Source organism: Magallana gigas, chromosome 2, assembly GCF_963853765.1.
Source record: "Magallana gigas chromosome 2, xbMagGiga1.1, whole genome shotgun sequence".
NCBI lineage: Eukaryota > Metazoa > Mollusca > Bivalvia > Ostreida > Ostreidae > Magallana > Magallana gigas.
The window spans coordinates 37,144,959-37,168,144 of NC_088854.1; the positions used below are offsets into that span (position 1 = coordinate 37,144,959).

The 23,186-nt window shown below is 35.1% G+C and overlaps 2 protein-coding genes across 10 annotated transcripts in view; one reads left to right on the top strand and one right to left on the bottom strand.

Annotated features, from left to right (window-relative positions):
- The window catches only part of LOC105338296 (uncharacterized), a 46,675-nt gene that overhangs the window by 17,314 nt on the left and 6,175 nt on the right, over positions 1-23,186 (bottom strand). Inside the window, exons 2-5 of one of the 9 annotated variants that reach the window (XR_010711092.1) lie at positions 21,283-21,498; positions 14,255-14,381; positions 2,945-3,044; positions 1,197-1,562 (exon numbers count right to left, since the gene is read on the bottom strand). Coding sequence is in view for 1 of the 9 variants with exons in the window: in XM_011443349.4 (XP_011441651.2) it covers positions 21,283-21,498 (216 nt within the window). In the remaining 8 variants the exon portion in view is untranslated. Of the gene's footprint in view, positions 1-1,196; positions 1,563-2,944; positions 3,045-14,254; positions 14,382-19,253; positions 19,724-21,282; positions 21,499-23,186 lie in introns of all 9 variants that reach the window. The other 8 variants (XR_010711091.1, XR_010711093.1, XR_010711094.1 and 5 more) reach the window with 8 other exon arrangements.
- LOC136272978 (uncharacterized) lies at positions 4,998-7,102 on the top strand. Its single transcript, XM_066076389.1, has 3 exons — positions 4,998-5,304; positions 5,543-5,658; positions 6,096-7,102. The coding sequence occupies exons 1-3, from the start codon at positions 5,034-5,036 to the stop codon at positions 6,963-6,965; spliced, it is 1,257 nt and encodes a 418-aa protein (XP_065932461.1). The 5' UTR covers positions 4,998-5,033; the 3' UTR covers positions 6,966-7,102.

The following is a 23,186-nucleotide window of genomic DNA, read 5'->3' on the forward strand; positions in this document are numbered from 1 at the left end:
TCAAGTTGAATCAAGCAACATTTATTCTTAAAATGGGTTTGTTATGCATGATTAAATTATTTTTCAAGCATAATAAAACTTAGTTCATGCCAGAATCCAACATTTAAAATAGATTTGTTAGCACTAGCTAGAACCCCCAGAGTCCATAGTGCTTGGATTAGCTGGTTAGTGACCCATACGCATGAGCACAAAAGCGCACACCATGCAGTTATGTTACAAAGCTAGCTAGCATACTACAGAGGGTGTTTAAGGATCAGAGGGTGCATATACTACAGAAGCAAAATAATCACAATCAGTGCATTAGTAAATTGCAGAGAGAGAGACGGGGGGGGGGGGGGGGGGGGGGGGGGGATCGGAAGCCAAAAAAAATTGGCTAAAGGGGTTAGAGCCCCAGTTTCAGAGAGAGAGAGAGAGGGGGGGAGGCATCGGAAGCAGAAAAAAAAAATGGGAAAAGGGGTCAGAGCCCCAGTTTCATATATTTAAATTTAAATTAGATGTACACTAGCCTTATTTAACGTGTTTTCCCATTTTTGATTTGATTCCGACGTCCAAATAAATTATCACTACAGTATTGAGTGGAAATAAAATGAAGGTATTTATAAGCATGCATTTACTTCTGCTAAATATACAGAATTACACAACAGCATCATAGTATAAACAGATAAATATTGCATATGAAAGCATTACATACATACATGCATTACAGGAAAGCTTGCATTTTGTGCAATTATGACGATTTTTAAAAAATAAAATAGCGTGTGCGGAGATATTACCGAGTAGATCTAAATTCTATATTATAAAAACATCCCAAAAATGAAAATTCTACTTTTCTTAAAATCTACGAGGAAAATACGTGTGCCATTTCATTGATATCTGATCTCTGAATATAAAATAAGGTTCTGTAAAATGATGTCACCGCGGCTTGAAAACTCTCCACTTGCACACTAAAAATGCACCTCTTAGATGGAGGTGAAACACGGGTGCAGATCATGGATCTTCAAACTTCGAAGTCCGATTTCTTTATTTTCTGCTTTCTAGTTTGATTTCTTCTTGATATATTTGATTGTGTGGGTAAAAAGGAAGTTTTTACAACAAATTTAAAGCATGTGTGTTTAATAATAAAGACTGTATGCCTTATATTACTTACAAGGCGCAAGGTTTGCTTTAGATTTAGAAAGTTCGGGAAAACAATGTACCTGTGACGTCGTATTTTACAACATGACGTCGAGGAGTGGTAGTCTGCATGCGGAAGGTGATGCAAGTTCTAGTGTTTACATCGAAGCGTTTGTCTGGTCATTTCGCGATGTTAAAACGTTGTAACAATTGTCAAAACGTGTGTTGCTGTTTGCTGTCGTCTTGCTGAATACACTTCGGTACGTATTTTCGTTTGCTGGGGTGTCATTTCTTCGGCTGGAGTCTACATTCATTGGGACTGAAGCCGTGCATTGTTGACAATGTTTACCGGATATTTTAGACCTCGGAAGGAAAATGTTGCGATAGCAGTGGAGTCGTGGCTTACCCCCTCAGATACCCTCATATACAATAGCATTACACCAGAAACACTGTATAATTAGCAAATTACGAAAGAAATAACAATAATGACTGAACAAGAGGCCCATGGGCCACATTGCTCACCTGAAAAAATAGACATAATAAAATCAGCTTTACGTAGTCGTATACAAAATATCTGAACAATGTCGTATAATAGATCCTGTATAAAAAAAATATCCCCTGCATATTCTTATGTTTATCATTGAGCCTTTGTATGATTTTATAGTCATATTACATATTGAGCATTGCAGTTCTCGAGAAGATGATCAGACTTAACCAACTGTTTATATATGGATTATAAACCTACATCAAACTTTGAACCCCTTATGGGGCTGAAGAATTGTCAAGAGGCCAAAGTCTAAACAATTTTAAAGAATCAACAATATGTCTAAATGCTTGCACAAAGTAAAGCCATATACAATTACATTAGAGCTTTTAATTGAGTGAATAATTTAAATTTTTATTCCTTTGTAAAATGGAAAATTGGAACCCCCCCCCCCCCTAACCCTACTTCTGAAGATTATGATTTTGACAAATTTTAATCCACACTATCTGAACTGACAAAAGTTACAGCTTTTCTAGACAAATTGTGCTTTAGAAGACGATTTAAAAAAAATTTTCCCTATATATTTCTATGTCAAAATTTTACACCCCCCCCATTGTGGCCCCACCCTACCCCTGGGGATCATGATTTGAACAAACTTGAATCTTCCCTAACTGAGGATGCTTCCACACAAGTTGCAGCTTTTCTGCTCAATCGGTTTCTGAGAAAAAGATCTTTAAATATTTTTCTCTATATACTCTTATGTAAAATTTGACCCCCCATTGTGGCCCCATCCTACCCCCGGGGATCAGGATTTGTACAAACTTGAATCTACACTACCTGATGATGCATTCACACAAATTTCAGCTTTTCTGGCTGATAAATTTCAGAGAAGAAGATTTTTAAAGATTTACTCTATATATTCCTAATATGTAAAAATTTCGACACCCCTATGTGGCCCAACCCTAACCCTGGGGATTGTGATTTAAACAAACTTGAATCTACACTACCTGAGGATGCTTCCACACAAAAAACAGCTTTTCTGGCTGATCAGTTTTAGAGAAGAAGAGTTGTAAAGTTTTACTCTATATATTCCTATGTAAAAATTTGACCCCCAATTGTGGCCCCACCCTACCCCCGGGGACTATGGTTTGAACAAACTTGAATCTACACTACCTGAGGATGCATCCACACAATTTTCAGCTTTTCTGACCAAATGGTTTGTGAGAAGATTTTAAAAAATTTACACTATATATTCCTAAATATGTAAAAATTTGACCCCCCCCCCCCCATTGTGGCCCCACCCTACCCCTGGGGATCATAATTTGAACAAATTTGAATCTACACTACCTGAGGATGCTTCCACACAAGTTGCAGCTTTTCTGCCCAATCGCTTCCTGAGAAGAAGATCTTTTAATATTTTTCTCAATATATTCCTATGTAATGGTTCCTAAAAAAAAAATCACATTGCTTTCCATAATCCTTTATCTTTACTACCTTTTGTTCCTTTGTCTTTCTTAACGTGTGTTTGGTACTTTTGTAAGAACTAAGATCCACACCTTTACAGTTCAATATTGAAAGTTGTTTGAAATTAGTGAACTTCAATCCCGATCAAGAGAAACTCAATTGCATTACAATTTGATGTCAGGATCGAAATTCAAAATAAGTAACCGATAAACTTATAACGAGACTAATTAACTACGGGTAAACTTATCACCAAACTTTCTTTTCTTTTTTTAATTTTGGAGACTTCTTTACATAATCAAAGGCCGGAACGGCCACAAAGGCGTCGAGCTGACATTTTCTTTTATATAGAATGATATCAATAATTGGAATTTCTGTACTAATAGTCGTATATCAAATAATATAAGAATAAAAAAGTAAATGAATTATGTTTTGTGTTGCTTTAAAAACAAAAATAAGTTTCCTTATAAAATAGGTAGTGACGCGTTTATAATACAATAACTCATCATAGTTACAAAGGTCGAAGACATTTCAAAGTTCAAAAATAAATTATTTTCTTTCTGCTTTAAACAGTCTTTGAACAATTTTCACAGGTTCATAACTTGAATATATCAACAGTGTGTCCCTAATTATAATAATAAAACATACTTATATTTATTTCAATTCCCGTTTGAAACAAGATTACCTATGGTATATTGGCTGTTTACAAACAAGTACACAACACGTGTTATCTAAAATGCTCGACCAAACCAACTGCATTATCGTGTTTATTAATTGCAACAAAATCACTAGATATGTTTATCGCTTACATTTATTTTGGAGACCGTGCCCGATTACAAAATAAATTTACACATCAAATTTTATGTCTATCGGGCACGGTCTCCAATTAAAATGTAAGTGATAAACTTAAATAATATTCAGTGAATTTTTACACCTTAATGTATTCATCCGCCATTTCTTATTTAAGCAAATTTATACTTATGCAATGAGTTGTCAATAACCAGGGAGGCAAAGTTGGGTTTTTTGTACACAATTTAGTTGAAAAAATGGAATAAAAATCTTGTAATAATTTTAAGACTACGTTTAATACTTTAAGGAACTTATTTCTTATGCGCATTTAAAAGGCGGTGCAGAGCATGATTTTTTGGACGATTGCCAATCCAGACGATCGCTAGAAGGCTGCCGAGCATTAGCTCGACGCCTTAAAAATGCACTTGTCCAGTCAGACAAGTGCCCAGCAATATTCACCTGTCCGTATTTCTTTTTAACTGGTACTGGACAAGCGTTAATGTCGAGCCCTGATTCAAGTGGGAAAGTAGAATGTTTCAGGTACTGTAGTAGCCCATATTGCATTGAACTCATTCAACTGACTGGTCAGAAAAGTTAACAGATAGCTAGATAAATGGACAACGGACAAAATGTAATCAGAAAAGCTCACTTAAGCCTTTGGCTCAGCTGAGCTAATAAAAGTGAAATATAAGCAATATAATAATAGAAGGATCTTCTGTTGCAGACAGAAAACCTTAATACACAGAACAATTCCAATAGGTCTTTCCACAAAAAGGGGAAAAAACTTTGAATTATGGTATTGAAAAATATATCATTTGTCAGACACCATTGTCTTGTCCCAATACTTTCTATTTCCATCCCCGGAAGAGTTATTGTTCTTTGTGCGCTCTCCTGTGAAAAAGTAAAAAATTGCACACTTCTCGCGAGATTTCTGGGACATTCCGTAACAACGCGTAAACAATGTAAAAAGTTCGCGGTGAATATGACAGAAATATGCCGGTGAGGCATTGTATTGCTGTTGGCTGTACATCGGACAGCAGAAAAGACAAAGATGAACGTTTTTATCAATTACCTAAAGTGGAATGTACTCTTAAAAGATGGTTGAACCTTATTCGACGAGAGGGATTAAATGTCGATCCGAACGTAGACAATTGACACAACGTTGTTTGTTCTAAACATTTTGTAGATGGTTGCCCAACATTTGAAAACCCCTTGCCCACTTTATTTGTGTACAATAATTTTAAGCAAAGCACACCCAGAAAAACGAAAAACTCTTATCATGGTAGGACAGCTGATATCAAGTGTAACACTAACAGTACTGCAAACGAACCATTTCCTAAAAGAGCAAAGCTTGTTAATTAAATGCCACACGGACAAAACCCAGTTGTGCTATCCGTATGTTTCTGGTGAGATTGACATCTCAGACTGCAACACAGATGAGAATAATAATGAAACAGGTAATAATGAAATTACATGCATAATTATATTGATGTAAATTTATTATTAAAACTATTTAAAACGTGTAAAATATTCATTTTGCAATGTGTCTTTTTCATACTAATGTACTTCATGATCTAGTTTATATAGCTCCAAATGAAACCATTCATTAGAACATGTATAAGATAAATTAATATTTAAAGTAAAACATCTTAAATTATAAAACATCTGTTAAATTTGAGCACATGTAAATTGCAGCTGTGGGAGTTTTATCCTACCCTGAAGTGACACAAGATCATGAATACATTTGTCGCAATCCAAATGGTAAATACTGCAGAGCGGAGGAACTAGTGGAGAGAATTAGGATTTTGGAAGTAATTTGATTAAATCAGGTTACATAATCAACAAAATATAATTAGTTTATTTTAAATATGCACTTTAAATTTGTCATGTTAATGAAATGAAAGAAACAACATACATGTATTTTTACAATTTTAGATATATCAGTAGTATAATTATCGGAATATCTTCTCTGTGTGTTATACATGTAGTAATTGGGGCTATATGGACGGTAGATATAAGCCTAGGTAGCTCAGTGGTAGAGCTCCTGACTATACACCTGCAGGGGTCCGGGTTCGATTCCCGGTCCAGCCATATATTTTCATTGTATTTATATGCTCATTCCTCCTTTCTTACTACATACATGTATACTTTGTGCTTAAATACTACATGTTGTAGTTAATTTCAGAAGATGCTTTTTTAAATCTAAACAATAACATTAATTTACATAGCTTCATACTTCCTTTTTCAGGCTAAATGTGAGGAATTACACTATGAAAATAAAAGGCTGAGGGAAGAAAATGAAGAATTGAAGGCACGGAAAGTTAATTTCAGAGAAGAACTGCTGAAGAAGGTGTTGCAGGATGATAATAACGTGAAACATTTCCTTGGACTACCATCACTCTGCTTTTTTACAACCTTTCTACAGTTCCTGTCAACATTCTATGGTAAAGTTGCATTTTGGAAGGGAGCAGGGCGGTCTGGATCTAAGATCTGGCAGGAAAAAGAGCAACAAAAGCCTGGTAAAAAGAGAAAACTCTCAATGTTAGAAGAATTTGTGATGATTATGATGAAATTAAGACTTGGTTTGGATAATTTAACTTTGTCTGTGCTTTTTGGTGTATCTGTGGGCCATGTTTCAATCTTATTCAACACCTGGATTAATTTTCTAGCACAGATTCTTGAGTCAGTTATCAAATGGCCATCTAGTGCTAAAATCAGGAAGCATTTGCCTTTGTCATTTAAACTTAAATACCCCAAAACCACCTCTATTATTGACTGTACTGAAATATTTATCCAAAAGCCAAAGAACTGTTCTGCTCGATCAAGTACATGGAGCAACTATAAATCCCACAACACTCTCAAAGCACTTGTTGCTATTCAGCCAAATGGTGCATTTACTTTTGTTTCAAAGCTGTGGAGTGGGAATATAAGTGACAGGAAGATAACTATTGACAGCAAATACCTTGACAACATTTCCCCCGGTGATGAAGTAATGGCTGATAGAGGATTTCAGATTAGAGACCTTTTAACTTTAAAAGGAGCATACCTTAACATGCCTAAACATGCCACCATTCACTCGCGAGTGGAAAAATGGAATAGGAAGAGTGCTTACTTCTAAACAAATTATAGAGACTCGAAAAATTGCTTCCCTTCGAATCCATGTTGAGAGAGCTATACGCAGGCTTAAATCCTTTAAAATGCTAGGAGGAATTCTTCCTTTGAACATGAAAAACTTATCTTCTGCCATGCTTCGTGTTGCAGCTGCTTTTTGCAATTTTATGCCACCACTTGCAAAGAAATTCAAATGAAATGTATCTGTTGACTTTCTTGGAGTTCCAGTGATATTTTAGTATGTGTTCACAACATCTCTGCAATCAAGATAACACATTGAATATATTTTTCCATCAACTTTAATATTGTTTACAATACATGTATTGATTATAAATATTTGTTAAATATATCAGGGTAAAATGTTACAGGTGGTTTTTTATAAATAAATAATCTTTGACCTTCATATATTCTCCTTTCAATCAAAATCCTTAATAACTTATCAGTGAAGTTAATGAAAAAGATAAATGTCCTAGTTCATTAATGTACATCTGCTATTTTACATGTACATGCAAATGAGATACTGTTATGATTAAATGTATAAAGTATTTTCAATGTACATGTATTATATACTTTACATAGGCATGCGACTATGGAGACGTCAGAGAGACAGACTACAGCAGCTACCGAAGACCAAGATGGCAGAGAGAGGGCGTTCAGCACTTTTCCCCAACATAGAGGCCGAGCTGCTCAACTGGGTCACGGAACGCAGACTACAGGGATATGGTGTTTCTACTGCTGAGATTCGCATCACAGCTCTGAAGATCGCCAAGAAGGACCCTAAGGCACGAGACTTCAAAGCATCGACAGATTGGTGTTACTCCTTCCTAAAGAGACACAACCTTTCGATCCGGCGCAGGACCCACATCTCTCAGAAATTACCAGAGGACTACGAAGAGAAACTCTCCAACTTCCAAAGTTTTGTGATCAAGATGAGGAAAAGAAATCGCTACAGCTTGTCACAGATCGGGAACGCAGACCAGACTCCGCTGACTTTCGATCTTCCCGCCGACACCACTGTCAACCCCAAGGGCGCATCAACAGTATCCATCAAGACAACGGGCAACGAGAAGAACAGATTTACTGTGATGTTAGCCTGCACTGCTGATGGGGGAAAGTTGCCACCGTACGTTGTGTTCAAGCGAAAGACAATGCCTAAACTTCAGTTTCCCAAGGGAATCTTCGTGAACGTGCATCCCAACGGTTGGTTTGACGATGACATCACGAAGGACTGGATCAGGAAAGTGTGGGGACGACGACCAGGTGCTGACCGGGGCCTGTTAGTGTTGGATGCGTTCCGCTGTCATCGATCCGAAGCTGTAAAGAACATCTTGAAAGAGACTCACCAAACAGACATTGCCATTATTCCCGGAGGAATGACCAGTGTTCTACAGCCCCTTGACGTCAGTGTGAACAAGCCCATGAAAGTCGCACTTAGACAGAAGTGGAATTCGTGGATGTCCGGTGACCAGCATACATACACAGCTCAGGGACGCATGCGGAAACCCGAACTTGACACTATCTGCACATGGATCAAAGAAGCGTGGGAAGAACTTGATCCCCAGATCATCGTCCGTGCCTTCAAGAAATGCTGCATTTCCAACGCACTCGATGGATCCGAGGACGACATTCTTTGGGAGGAAACTCCATCCACATCTACAGAGGACAGCGACACCGAAGAAGATTGTGACAGAAACGACATTGTCTATGATGACGACAGTGAAGATGAAACCCCCCTCTCTGTGCTTCGAGACATCTACAGGATGTTCGGTGAAAGTGACGACGAGGAGTTCGAAGGATTTTAAGTGTTCAGTGCTTATGTGATCAGTGCTTTGATGTGATCAGTGTTAATATCTTGTATGCTGTTTCATTTTATTTATATATGTTTGTCATTTATTTATTTTTTTGATTAGTTGAAAGTGACACCTTGATTACAAAACAGGACTCTGATTTGTATTGTTGAAGTGAAGTGATTTGAAATGACTGTATGTTTAAATGTTTTAACAGATTTCAATGTTAATTGCCTACTAATGATATCTGTGATGCCTGGAACATAATAAAATATATGCATAAATATTTGTGTTGTTTATAGTACACGTATAGCCTTAGGTGGTGTCTGAGATAACCAAGGTGTCAAGCGTTAGCGTTGGGGAGCACAACAATGGCTTCAATTAAAGGAATGGGCTATATAATTATTTATATTCATAATTATTTGCAATAAATCAATTACCATTAAATGAAAATGCTTTAGAATGAGCCAAATGATGTGTAAGCTATTTTCAAAAATCGGTTACAAATAAGCACGTGCCCAACCAAACCCGGTTATCTAAACATTCTATAAATAACAGCTGTAATGGCGGCATACACGGAGATAGAGAATAAGCAGTTCAAATTGATTTTTAAAGGCCGTTTTGAAAAAGTTTATTGATAAACATACTTTAATTATACATTTTCTCTAATAATATGCTACAGCAATGATTTCCCAAGGGTTAAATATTAATGTATATGTGATAATGAAGTAAAGTTACGATGTATAGCGGGGTATCGGTTCTGTCTGTGGTCAGCATAGGTATTACGCCAGTATGATACCCCGTGCTTCACCTAGGGAAAAAATGTGTCAAAATCCTATAGGGATGTATAATACGCACCCCTTTCTCACGGTAAAAAATCCTGGAAAAAAAGTGCGTATTATATTCACCGGATTACGGTATTCGAATTTTACACTTATTTTTGCATACGCGTAATCTTTGACATTGTATCTTTATGGAATACTATTTTTACCCAGAATAAGAAAATCCTACGCAAGATATAAAACTAAACATTTGGTAGGGGTACACTGTTAACTTCCAATTCCCTATATTTTCGTTCTGCCCCCCCCCCCCCCCCCCCACCCCCACCCCCATAAAGCGATCAAAATATATGAGAGCATATAGGTACATTTTCTTCCTCAACTACTTACTAGTTATTGTATTTTTAAAAAAATATCATATAATAGTTATTGCATTTTATTAAAAAAAATCCTATAGATGTGAAGAAGAAAATTGTACCCCAATCCGCTCAATTCCTCAAATTAAAAACATTCAAAAATTTAATTTGTCTTCTCCATTACAATTAAATGACTGTTGTTTACCTGGCGTAAACAACAGTCAAACAGTAAACAAAAATAAAAAATGGCTATACAGACCAGGATAATTTTCCGCTGTAATATTTTCTTAGGAATAGCGATAATTCCTTTATCCCCACAACAGAGATGTGTCAGAACTATGGAAATTGTTTAACGGTGTCGTTTTTATTTACTCATGTCTGAAAAACTATCAAAATTGATGTAGATTTCACATTTTTCTTTGTATTAAGAGGGGGCCCCAGAGAGTAGTTATATACAGCATATCATCCTTTAATTTTTTTGTACAAGATCTAGCGAGACATTTCTAATGATCAACCAAAATTTCAGCGCCAATCGTAGAATTATTAGCAAGATACAGAGCTCACAATTCTGCTAGGTTTGAGTCATATTTTGTTCACATGAGTTTATTACATTCAGCTTAAGATTTTTAACTTGGTATTTCCTATTCAGCATTTAAGTGGGAAAAAAGAATGGCCTCAGATCTGTGTACATAGAATTGTGAGCAAATCTACGTATCTTGCTTATAATTCGAAGCTTAACACTCAAATATGGTTAGTAAATAGTAATTGTAAACAATTAAACATAAGAAACATGCACTACAGTGGATCCCGCTTAATATAATAGTTATTTTGTCAGGAAAAATTATTATATTAACCGAACTAAAATAATAAGCGTACCCAGCTAAATTCAATGTGTACAAGTATGCTAAGTGCCTATTCACGTCATGTATTATTACTATCTATTTCTAGACGATGTAATGTCCGCAATAATTGATGATTTCTTCTAAAACTTTACTTTTAATGCTTCATAAAAGTTAATTTCATGAATGAAGTTTTCTATTACAAGCTTGGAAAATTGCAAGATCCACCAATATGCTTCCGATAAGTTGACATGCTTTCATTTTGTTTTCTTCCTGTACTTCCGGTTTTGACTAAATCTAATAAGGCATTCATGAGACAATTCGTTTTTAATAACTTCTTTCATTAAAAATCAAATAAACCACAAAGTTATGCAGAATTTTCTTATTTTCTTTTATTTATTTAGCCCATTCTTCCTATAAAATAGAAGCATATTAAAAAAAGACTTTGTCACTACTTCACTGCAGTACAAATCGTCAAATGGAACATCATGTACCATATGCTAAGCCATGTAAAATGTCCCATTTGTTATAAATTTATTTACAAAAACATGAGGCATTCACTTAAATTCAAACTGTAAAAAACCTCAATAATACAGTGATGTCACTTGTTAAGTGCATAGGTAAAGTACCCAAGCCACGTGCAGTGAGGTGTGACTAATCCCGTCTGGCCAGCACAGTCGGTAAATTTCAAAGTGATTTGGGAAGTCAGAGTGTTTATACAAGCTTCTCATGGGGGGCTAGCTCGAGAAAAAGGTGTGAAACTCAATTGACAGGCATGATCTTTCTATTATATTAAGCGGGGTCCACTATTTAAGCTACTATAATAACCGATGTAAAATACAATGATTTATTAAGAAATGGTTTTGTGTTTTGAAAAACTATTATATTAACCTAACTATAATATTAAACAGGTGTTATAATAAGCGGGGTCCTCTGTATAACAAATAAAGTGCACAATTTATTTTTCAAAATAAAGCATAAACAAGTACCGTATTTTTCGGGGCATATGTCGATGTGGGGCATAGGCCGAATTGCTAATTTTTAGACAAAATTCAAGAAAAATCCTTAGACTAGCCTAATTGGGGGATAAGCCGATTTTCAATCGATGATTACTATAGTGAAAGTATGACCGATGATTAAGAAAGTCACCGTATTAAGTATATACTTTCAGAATATCGATGTAGAAAGTCAAAAGAGTAATCAAAGTTATTAAATTTGCTTAACGTATATATTTCAAGCAATTTTTAAAAATTAATCTGTGTTTTGTGGCTGTTTGGTCTCTTCCGTATTCGTTGGTGTATCGTTGTGTATCGTAATTTTACATAGAGTAAATTTAATTGCAACACCAACCTCCGTGGTTCTGTCTGGTAGAACTAAGTATAATATTTTACCAAACCTTTTATATTTTATTAATACCTTATTGCTAAATCTCATTTAATCAAGTTATACTTTGAAAGCTACTTGTAAATACGGGGTATGGCGTCCATTAGCTCAACACGTGGTTTCATATTCAAATAGAGTTATCCCCCGTAATCGCTATGAATGAGAAAACGAAATACCAAACATTTGTGTTCTTTCCATTAATTAATTAAATAGTGACTTGTCGTTATGCAGAGAAGTTGTAATGTTAAAAACACAGTTAATGCAATGAAGTGTAACGGTGTTCACTAGGCTACGTGCCCCCAGGCTGTGTTTTAGTCACGGGTTTCACACCTTTGTATATACACACGACACCAGAATACCGTTATTTCATCCAACAGAAAATTAATTGTAAAAACACATAGCATTTGATTTATTCTACACCCAAGACCAGTGATTCCTACGAAAGCAGACATGAAGAATTCACCAAAATTCCGTCATATTACATTCTACTCGGTTTCGTTTTCTTTTTTACTACGCAATAGTAGTTTCCAGGGTTCATACATGAACGTGGGAAAAAAATTCTTTTGATTGGGATTGTAAAGAAATACCTTGTACAGTACTGTACATTTTATTACTCACGATGTCATTACAAAAATTATCAACGGGACAACTATCGAACAATAGTTCAAACGGATGAAAAAAAACCAACCCTCATAATAAATTGCTACAAAAGTACAACGGATAAAAACAGTGGATTTTATATTTTACTGTTAAATTTTTTTAACTTTGAGTCTAAGAATAGCCGATCCCGGGGGATAGGCCGGGGCTCGCTCATCGGAGGAAAAAAATACCGGCCTATGCCCCGAAAAATACGGTATATGATATATACAAGTATATACCTACATATTTCCGTCAGCGATATTAAACTCTATTTAAACTTATGAATAAACTCGAGAAAATGCTAAGCATCTCAACAAAACACATTGCATTAATATAATATTACGCAAAAGACCATACCGAATTACCGATAGAATGAATAGTATTTTAGTACTCTTTAAATACATCAGATTTTGCTTAATTTGCGCAGGTAAACAGTTAACTGTCTGATTTACCGAAGTCTCTGTTTGATTTGATACGTAAAAATTACAAAATACAGGCGATAGTTCCCAGGTTACAAAGCATAGATAATGAAAACGAAACGAAAATCAAAACAAGCTAACACCACCGTCACATGTGAAAACTGTCAACGCATTGAAATATTTAACCTCAATTTACTTCACAAAATCGGCACCAATGTATTTTGCATGTTTCAAAGATCCCCTTCGTATGCGAACTGTTGCACAACAAACTAATTCATCATTGTCAGATCGACCCGTTTATCTTAAACAAAGAGTATGGAATACGAGTCTTGGTAAAATGGGTGGGCAAACCCGGGCCGGGGCAAAATAAAGCCGGGGCAGATCTGCAATCGTCAAATCCAAAATACGCATTGTTTTGCAGCAATATTTACAGCGAATAAACATATATTCTTGTCCGTAACATATCCTCAAAATTTTAATGAGATTGGCATATTAATAACTGCCAATCTTTTGTTTTGCCCCGGCCCGGGTTTGCCTACCCATTTTACCATAACTTATGGAATACCGAACCCGAAGCTATAAACTGATTGAAACACGCCTTTCCTTTATTATTATTTTCGTAATAACTCAGATTTGAAACAGAATTAGCCCATAATTTTTGCAATTTACATTTTCCTTTCCATAAGGATTATTTATGCTAAATTACATTGAATTTGACTCAGTAGTTTTTGAGAAGAAGATTTTTAAAAATGCACCCCCCTTTTTCTACAGTTTCGATGTTTTCTCCGCTTTGAATAAAGATTGGTCTTTTATTTTTGCAATTTATATTAACCTTCCCATAAGAATGCTTTGTGCCAAATTTGGTTGAAATTAGCCAAGCGGTTTTAGAGAAGAAGTTCAAAATGTAAAAAGTTTACAGACGGACAGACAGACGGACGGACGGACAGACGGACGACGGACAAAAGGTGATCAGAATAGCTCACTTGAGCTTTCAGCTCAGGTGAGCTAAAAACTATCCAAATAACTTCGAGTCAGAAAGCAAAATAACATAATTTTTAAATTATTGTACGTTGAATAAGTGAATACAAACTTACGCAACACAGGTACACTCAGCTGAAACAACATGTCCTGTTTGTTCAAGCAGTATCCATGGACATTACGGGCTGCTAGACTGTTTTGTCTCAGGAACACATTTTCGCTTTATGAAGAACAAACCATCCCCTGGAATTTACCGTATTTTTCCGACGATTAGTCGGTATTTTTTTTCTCTGAAGCAGAGCACCCGACTTATCGTCAAGATCGACTTATCTTAGGCTTGAGGTCGGAAAATTGTCAAAAATAGCATTAAAAATCTTGGTTTTAATCACCTATAGTTGGTTGTGTGATTGGAAATTACCTTGTTGAATTCCTTGTTCATCTTTATTAATTATCGTTTTCACTCATTTGTAAGCACTAGTATACATACTAATAACGGTAATTAAAAATGGTACATGTCTTTAATCAATTTTAAAATGTTACCATTCCGTTTTTATAAACACATTTTATAAACACGTCGTCACATGGCATCCATACATTACTAGTGGGAAGATATCATTGCACAGTAAAATTAAAGGCCGGGGTCGACCTAGATTTTCTGCCACCTGGTAGACAATTAAGCCTATAAGGGCAAAAAGGCGGGGCTACCTCCATCACTGTCAGTGATGCTGATAAGAGTAAACATTGCATGCGGCTGAGTCAGCTTTGTTTATACACTGGGGAAAACCCGATCTAAACACAGTGCAAGAAGACTCAATTAGAGTATTTCATATTGCAATTTATTCTGTATATACACATAGGAAATTCTATTTTAGCAGCCTGTAGACTGTAAACTGTTACCTATTATGAATTCTATTTCTTTTTCTAAAAGCAGATTTTACATATCTTTTCCAAATATTTTCCCGAAAAATGAATGTGCATTTTTTGTAGTTTTTCTTTCCTTTAACACTTCGTGGCATTCTGTGATTTGGTTTCCAAATTGAAGTAAATTCTCTTTCAACATTTTCATTCCAGTGACAGACTGCTAAGTTTGTTCTAGCATTATACTGGGCATCTGAAAATGATATTCTTTTATCTTGGTAAACATTTACAACATTATTAAAACTTTCTACGTAAAATGTATCCTTACAAAGTCTGTAATCATGAGGATGCTTAAATATAACAGAATTTTTTATGACACCTAACAACAATTTCTCAGCTCTTGGATCTGTTATAACTTTTCTAGAAATTTCATAATTAGGGTCTTTTTTGCACCTTGATGATCCATGACAAGCTTGATGATTATTTTTGTAATGTTCAACAATGTTGAGAAGAAGAGATTTCAATTTTTCCGGGTCTTCATCACAGTTTCTGATGGCCCAATGGAAATGTGTGGATATTGGTTCAACCTTGTCATCTAATTGGGATGACCAGGTTTTTCCATTTAAATAAGCTGGTCCAGACGAAATTTTTTTCAGAGCTGCTTTCATGGACTTTACAGCATGCCATGTGTCATTTTGGCTCTCTGAGTCGCACTCCTCACGAATAAATTTGTTAATTGACAAATTTCTGTCATGAGCATGGACTCCGATGTTGACCTCTTGATCTTTAAGATGTCGGTATATTTTTTCTGTTCCCAGCTTTTCATGTCTCTGTGATATAACATCATCGGATTTGGTCACATGCTGACATGACAGTACTTTGTGAGACTTTTCTCCAATTGCCACAACACTTGTGTCTTTGGCATTTTTTCTCCATCCATGCCTGGCATCAGACATAATGTTGATGGTTCCAAGTTCTTCATTGTCATAGGCAGCCACTTCCTCTAGTGTTGCTGTATGTGTTGAATCATCATATTCCCTTTGTATATGTTCTTTCATTTCATTGAAAAATTTTTGTCTACTTTGTTTGGAAATCTTTCCAATTCCAGCTCCTTCAGTAAATCGAACATAATGTGATGGCAGCATACCACTACATGTGAATCCATGTTTAACTCTGTTGTTAACTAAGTATTCCTTATTTGGTAAATATGGAGAGGATGACCAAAGAAAGCTGTGATCATTTTGCTCATCACAGAAAAAATGTGTGGTAACAACGTGGCCTTTCTGGTGTATTTTTTTCACTTTCAGGTGTTTTTTACAGCTACTTCCATGGTGCTCAGCCACCTCTACAAGTCGTTTTATTGAATCCTCAGCACAAAGAAAAATTCTTTGATTTACATCTTTTTTCTGTACCTTTATATACGTACTTGGTACACTCGGTTTTTCCTTTTCGGCAAGCTCATTTTCAGACTCCTTTGTCTTGTTAGACCACAGTTGAAACAGAGTTTCAATAACCTGTAAATTTCCGACAGGTTTGTCAAGTTTTGAACTTAGTTCACTCCTGATTCTTTGAAAACTTTCAAGCACATTTCGTTTTTGTCCATCATCTCCTGCAAACTCAATTCTAAAATTGGGATTTCTTTTTCTCTTTTTAACCGGACTTGCCATAATTACAGGATTGTTAAAATGGTACATTGGCTTTTGTTTCATGACTGGAGTATGCTATTTCTGAAGGGGGTTCTGGGTGTTCATAAAATTATTAATTTGAAATTATCATTTGAATAAGAGAAATTTGTAAAAAGTGTTATAAACATGAAAGACAAGTAAAATCCTATTATTTCTGCATTGTGTTGCATCGCTGATAAGTAAAAATTTAACGGTATAAATTATGATCATTCTTACTTCATCAGATAATTTGACACCCCTGAAACAATAATGGTTAAAACCTGAAACTTGATCCTAGTACCATTTAGCAGAACCCCGCCAAAACTCCTGATCTATGATCATCTATAGCTAGGTGACATAATCAGGCTTTTAGAGGATGATCAGAGGCTCCTTAGGGATAATACAAATATAACTGTATATGATATCTAAGTAGATATGGGTTTCAAATTTGTAAAAAAAAAAATATAAGAACACTTTCAATTCGAGACAAAAAAACATATAAGAACTTTTAAAATTTGAATTTGATAACAATCAATCATATTTGAATGCCCCTTTCTATGCCCACATTCATCCTGTGTTGGGATTTGGGCCAGTGTGAAAATGGAGGGAAATCAGCAAATGTCAGAAGAAATGTCTGTGTTAGCAATAGAAGTATCAGAAACGCAAAGAGAAACCATTCGTCAGCTGTTTGCGCATAATGACTGGGAATTTAATGAAGTTCCTATTGAGGAAAACAGAAGTAATTGCCAGGCATTACAGGACACTGAAGAAAGTGACCCACATTTTGAGGAGTATGTGATAAATCAGGATCAGGAGGCTGAAGAATGTCAACATTGTTTGTGTCGTCCCTGTATCACTCTCGAGACCAACAGACAACTTTGGTGGTTAGTTGAATGTGAACAGCCAAACAGGAGCAATTCACACCGCCGAAAAGACAAATACAAACGTTTTTGGACAATGTTGTTGCACAGGAATGTATGGAGAGATCCGAGGTATTTAGATCGGAAAAGGAGAGCTCTGCAGAGGGACCCGCGTCATAGACATTACATCTACCACAGACGGGATATAATGCCAAAATGTGTTGTAGACTTAGTGAGAACTTGGTTACCAAATTTAAATGATCAGCCATATCTGGGACATATGTGGGAGTGATAACAGTTTTGATGTTTTAATAAATTTCATGAACTTTAGTAGTGTTTTGTGAAAGATTTTCAATCAACGGGTATGTAAAATTAATAATATATATTAGATTAACAGTGAGATGAGTCATTCTGTTTAGCTCTTACAGAGCACATGGCTTCAGCCACTTCCTGTGTAAACAAACACAAGCTAACTCCACCTACAATGTCAATCACTATTCTGGATTTCAAAATTTTGAGCTGCTTCAGAACTTTATGAGCTTAATACTCTTTTAATAAATTTTAGTTAGGCACAATTTTAACAGCCATTGTAGAGTGTCATGGTGGCAATTTCCACACCAAAAAGTAGAATTTATTACTCCCATATAATGCATATATTTTCAAATTAACCTCTCTGATATGAAAGCTGCAGAAAAAATTGAATTTCCCATTCATTTTGTGATTGGCTGCTATTTATACCTGGTCCCCGGCCTTTAAAACCAAATTCGAATGGAACAAAAAATGCTGGAGTTTAGACACCGGTTGTGCTAATTATCGTGCCCTAAGGCTGAGATCTATACATGTACGTGTTCACTCCCTGTGTATATACAGCGTACCGTTATAAGGGTTAATAAATTGTAATACATTCTTTGATTGTTGTTAAATAGCCATTGTGAAGAAACGTATGTATGTCGTATATCGTCATTATCAAGTCGTACAAATGATCGATCTATTTTTTACTTCTTTTTTTTTTTTCTACATTTTTGTCTATGTAAAGCAATAATGTTTAACTGCATTTCTGGACACAAAGTAAACAAGTTAAATCAAATGAAAATAATTGCAAATCTTCCTCCACTTGAGATCCCCCATTGACGTTCGATACGAGACAGGTGCATGCTTCTGACACCGGAAATTGTTAAACAAACATTGACCACGCGCCGAGTCAACGGGTTACGTAATGGCGAATACACTGGCAATGGTCAGAGTGGATAATCATTTTAATACATGGAAATAAAATATTTCTGACGAAGTAAGTTTAGTTTTCACTCATACAACTTACATAACACGCGATATCGGGAATTGTATACAATGCAAGCGACTTTATAGATGCTACCGGTATTTGAAAATATGATGCATAAGTATAAAGCGTAAATGTTTAAATGTTAATCATTAATAATAATTGGTAGTAATATCTTGGAGATCTGTGCATCATACACTGATAATGTTACTTGCAGTTTGATAACGCCATTTTAAAGCGATAAGATCGACGTATCGTCTGAATCGACGTATCGTAGGATTTTTTTAAAATTTAGGCTAAAAATGAGCAATTCGACTAGTCGTCCACATCGACGATTCGTCCGAAAAATACGGTAATTCATTCAAATTATAAAAATTTAAAGATAGTATGAATATAAGATATATTCATACAAATTTTAATTTTTATGTGTAAACAACCAAAGCCATAATTCACTCACCTAATGGAGCCATCACGACACCATGAATATGGCCAGAACAATGCAACTTGTATGCATTATTAGATTTGCATCTTTCTAATCATTCCGTGGACCAGCCACAGAAATTCTGCAGATATGCTGCAATATCAAAGGCATCTATAGATGGCATACGCCTGAGATTTTCTGTCCAGTCCAGCTGCGTATTGCTGCGTGGGTCCGGGTACGTTTTACCTTTGACGGTACGTCTCGAAATAGATGCCCCGAGATCGTCGTCAATTTGACCGATGGTTGGTAAATTTAAAGCTTCCGCGCTTTCACATAGATCTATTAGTTCTTCCTTTCTTTTGTTGGAATAGGGAAAACCTTTATCTTTTAAAATAGCGTTCAGATCGGCACATTGAAGACTGCGGTAATTTGTATTCTCCGCCATAACAGTGTTTATCGGTTGTCCCAGAGACACGACTAAACGCGCCTCTAATTTGAAGAGCGCGCTAATGGAAATCGAAAGTATTGCCATGGTGTATGACTATTACACATCTTCTCAGGCCATCATCAAAATTTTTTTTGTTTGATGTACTCCGACCCACATTTTCAAAAGTGGGTCGGTAGGTAGGTTGTTTTTTTTTTTTAAATCTGACATATAATTTTCTATTTCGTAATTTAATTGCCGAATATAAAACACAGTTGCCACTTTGGGCCTGAAAATTCGAGAAAAAAAACGTAGTTCAGGTGTATAATAGGCACCAAGACTTTTGACCAAAATGTCATGGTAATTCAGGGAAAAGTGTACGAGGAAATGTTTTGTACTGGAAATTTTACATTCACGATGTAATGTTTCTGCTGAAGATGTTTTAAAAGTCTTGACTTCCTGCATAGCGGTAATCTTCAAACAGCTTGAAGGGGTGACTGATCACAGACAACAGGGTATTCACTAAAGATGATACATTGTATGTCCGAGATAATCAGCATGAATTAGTGGCAAGCGCATGTGTGTACAACAATGGCTTCGATAGGACCGCAGAGGTGTTAATAAATAATAAAGGTGAAACGAATCTTCAAGATGAGTTGTTTTAATTTAAATAATAGTTATTATATACCGTAATCAGGTCCTTAAGATTGCGTATTAATATTAAAAAAAAAAGGGTAGACTAACTCAATCAGGCCCGCAATCGGGATCTATTGCACAGATCTATTAATAACATCTTTAATGGCGGCGTACACGGAGATGGTGAATGCACAGCTCAGGTTGCTAAATAAACAGTTTATAGTAATTTTAAACGGCCATTTTAATACAATTTATTTATCAATGGACTATGAGCAATACATTTTCAAACAATATTTTTTCTTAATTGTAAACAAACAGAAAAAAGGCTATATACTGATTTAACGATAGCCAATGTTCTACCCGTTTAAAAACATAAAAATTCCATTAGGGTGTATAGTACGCAACCCTTTATCACAAAGAAGATTTCTAGAAAAAAAGTGCATATTAAATTCTGCAAACTACGGTAAACTAAGGACGTATATACTAAGTTAGAATATATACATACGTCCCTGGGAAAAAACATGCGTCAGAGAAACAAATTTCAAGATGATTTACAAACAAACAAAGCTTAGAATTTAGTATGCTTTTATGATCTTATTCTTAAAATGCTATTTAATAACTAAAATGTCAGACAGCCAGTTTTCTACAAATATCCAGTGCACGGCATGCGGTTGAAACTGTATTGTCAATGAGCAAAGCATGGCTTCATCCATGATCTTTTTTCATAGATGTTATGTAGATGTTTGCAAGTTACAAGCAATATTTTTATGGATTAAAGCGTCTTCGGGATATAACAAACGAAACCTAAACTTTTAAACCAATATGATCGATATATTTTTTTTTCCAAAAAAAAAATTGAACTTCGATTAGTGATTAAAAAACGATTTAGTCGGGCCAATTTTGATGGGTCGGTCGGAGTACATCAAACAAATCAATTTTTAATTTAGGCCTCATTTATAAGTTCTGTTCAATGAAAAAAGTACCTTCATAACTGTTTTTTCATACCTATTCCTGTTCCATCAAATACAGGCGTCACTTTACATCCACACCTGCAGCTCTTCTTTCCCCTTGCTTTATTATCAATTTTGTAGGACTCTCCAGGGGCTAGCTTTCCTAGCAAGTGCTCTGCAAGTGTTATGCTTATATCCGTCTCTGTAGCTGCCATTTCTTCACCATTAAGTTTCATGTCAAAGACTTTTTTCAGACAGGTTTCGTTAAACTCTAAAAATAATAAAGTTTCTTTTGTTAAAGCTGCTTGGTCCGATTTTATATCAAATTTTGTGTACGCTTTTTAACGATGGTTATGCTTGGTTATGCTAAGTATGTGTATAATAATAGACTTTGCAGTAGTTTCCCCGGTCAATTAAGCCAAATTTCAAAGAAAAAAATTATGCACAAAATTTGTTAACAAAACAAACAACATAAAAGGGTATCGCATTATTTCGCTTCATGTTAAAATTTGCCCCTGATGTCGAGACCGGTATGGTTGTATTACGACTTTGACATCGCTATAAATAAAGGTCATAATGTTCAGGCAAATTAAAAATAACCTGTGTACATTTTTTTCGCTAATATTTCTGAAGTTTGCTTTGTTTACAATCGATGCATAACATGCAGGGTGAATAAACCCAATCATTTGGGGGACGAAACCAAATGGTTCCGTTTCTAAACATTCCCGTGATGCATTTTGGTTTGTTTTTTCGTTTGCCCAAAGAGAAATTACAAAATACATCACAATATTGTAACATATGATATTATATTGTATAATATAGTAAGATATTGTATTGTATGATATTGTATCATATTTGATACATAATCTGATATTGTATCATATGATACAATATAGTTTGATACAACATTGTATCATATCATATGATACAATATTAACTAATATAGTAATATACTATATAATACAATATCATATTATACAATATCGTATCATATGATACAATATTATATATTACAATATCAACAATATAACAACAAGTGATATTATAATAAATTATAGAAACCAATGTCATATTATACAATATCGTATTATATGATATTATATCAGGGTTGGAAATTCACTAAAAATAGCAGCCAGCCACAGGGCTGGCTACTTTTAAAAGTTGCCAGCCCTGCCCAAAATCTGCCACTCCTGATAAAAATGTTCATTATTTTTACATTTGAAACACAGACCCCTGGAAATCTTCACCTTTTACATTAATTATTTGAAACCATATCTAAACATAACCCAAAGAACGCTTATTATTAAGTTTTACATGCTTTGAAAAATTAAACTATTCATCTACATGTATATAATTATAAACCTTCTTTTGGTAGCCAGCTAACAATATCATAATCATGAACTTTCACAACAATTTTTAAGATTGAAAAGTGACAATAATGAGATCCAATATTGAAAGGTAATTTTAAAAAAACAACAGTGAAAAAATGTGATAAAAATTTATTTATTCGGTCAGATGCACTCCTTTTAACTGCTAATTGTTTATAGGTCTCACAACACTATTTTTCCGAAGGTTCAAAATATAACTGAGGCAAAATAATTCCTGAATTCTCCTTTGTTTTAGGGGTTTTCCGCCAGTGACAGGGGCTTTATTTTTTATGGAAAAAAATGTGTAAAATGCCTGATTTTCTAACTTTTGTAAAAATATGGGGTCACTTGATTTTTTTATGCCAATTGTTTCGGCAGGGGGTGGAAATGCTCGTACTTGATTTTCAAGCACGTGTATTTTTGATGTAAACAAACTATTGTTCCTTTGTGGATGGCTGTGTGTTTATTTGCTACTAAATTGTTTAAGAATTATTGTTTTAAAAGTTGTAAAGAGGTTCATCACTTATCAGCCATTCAAATTCTTCACTATCGTTCGGCGTCTTTTATTTTGGTCGTAGAGTTTGTTGGTTTT

What these genes read in the sequence shown, in the direction of transcription:
- LOC136272978 (XM_066076389.1), top strand. Translation starts at nt 5,034, where the DNA reads ATGGTTGCCCAACATTTGAAAACCCCTTGCCCACTTTATTTGTGTACA. An exon ending in TGAGAATAATAATGAAACAG is followed by an intron (nt 5,305 to 5,542) that starts GTAATAATGAAA and finishes TGTAAATTGCAG; the next exon opens with CTGTGGGAGTTTTATCCTAC. An exon ending in AGAGAATTAGGATTTTGGAA is followed by an intron (nt 5,659 to 6,095) that starts GTAATTTGATTA and finishes TTCCTTTTTCAG; the next exon opens with GCTAAATGTGAGGAATTACA.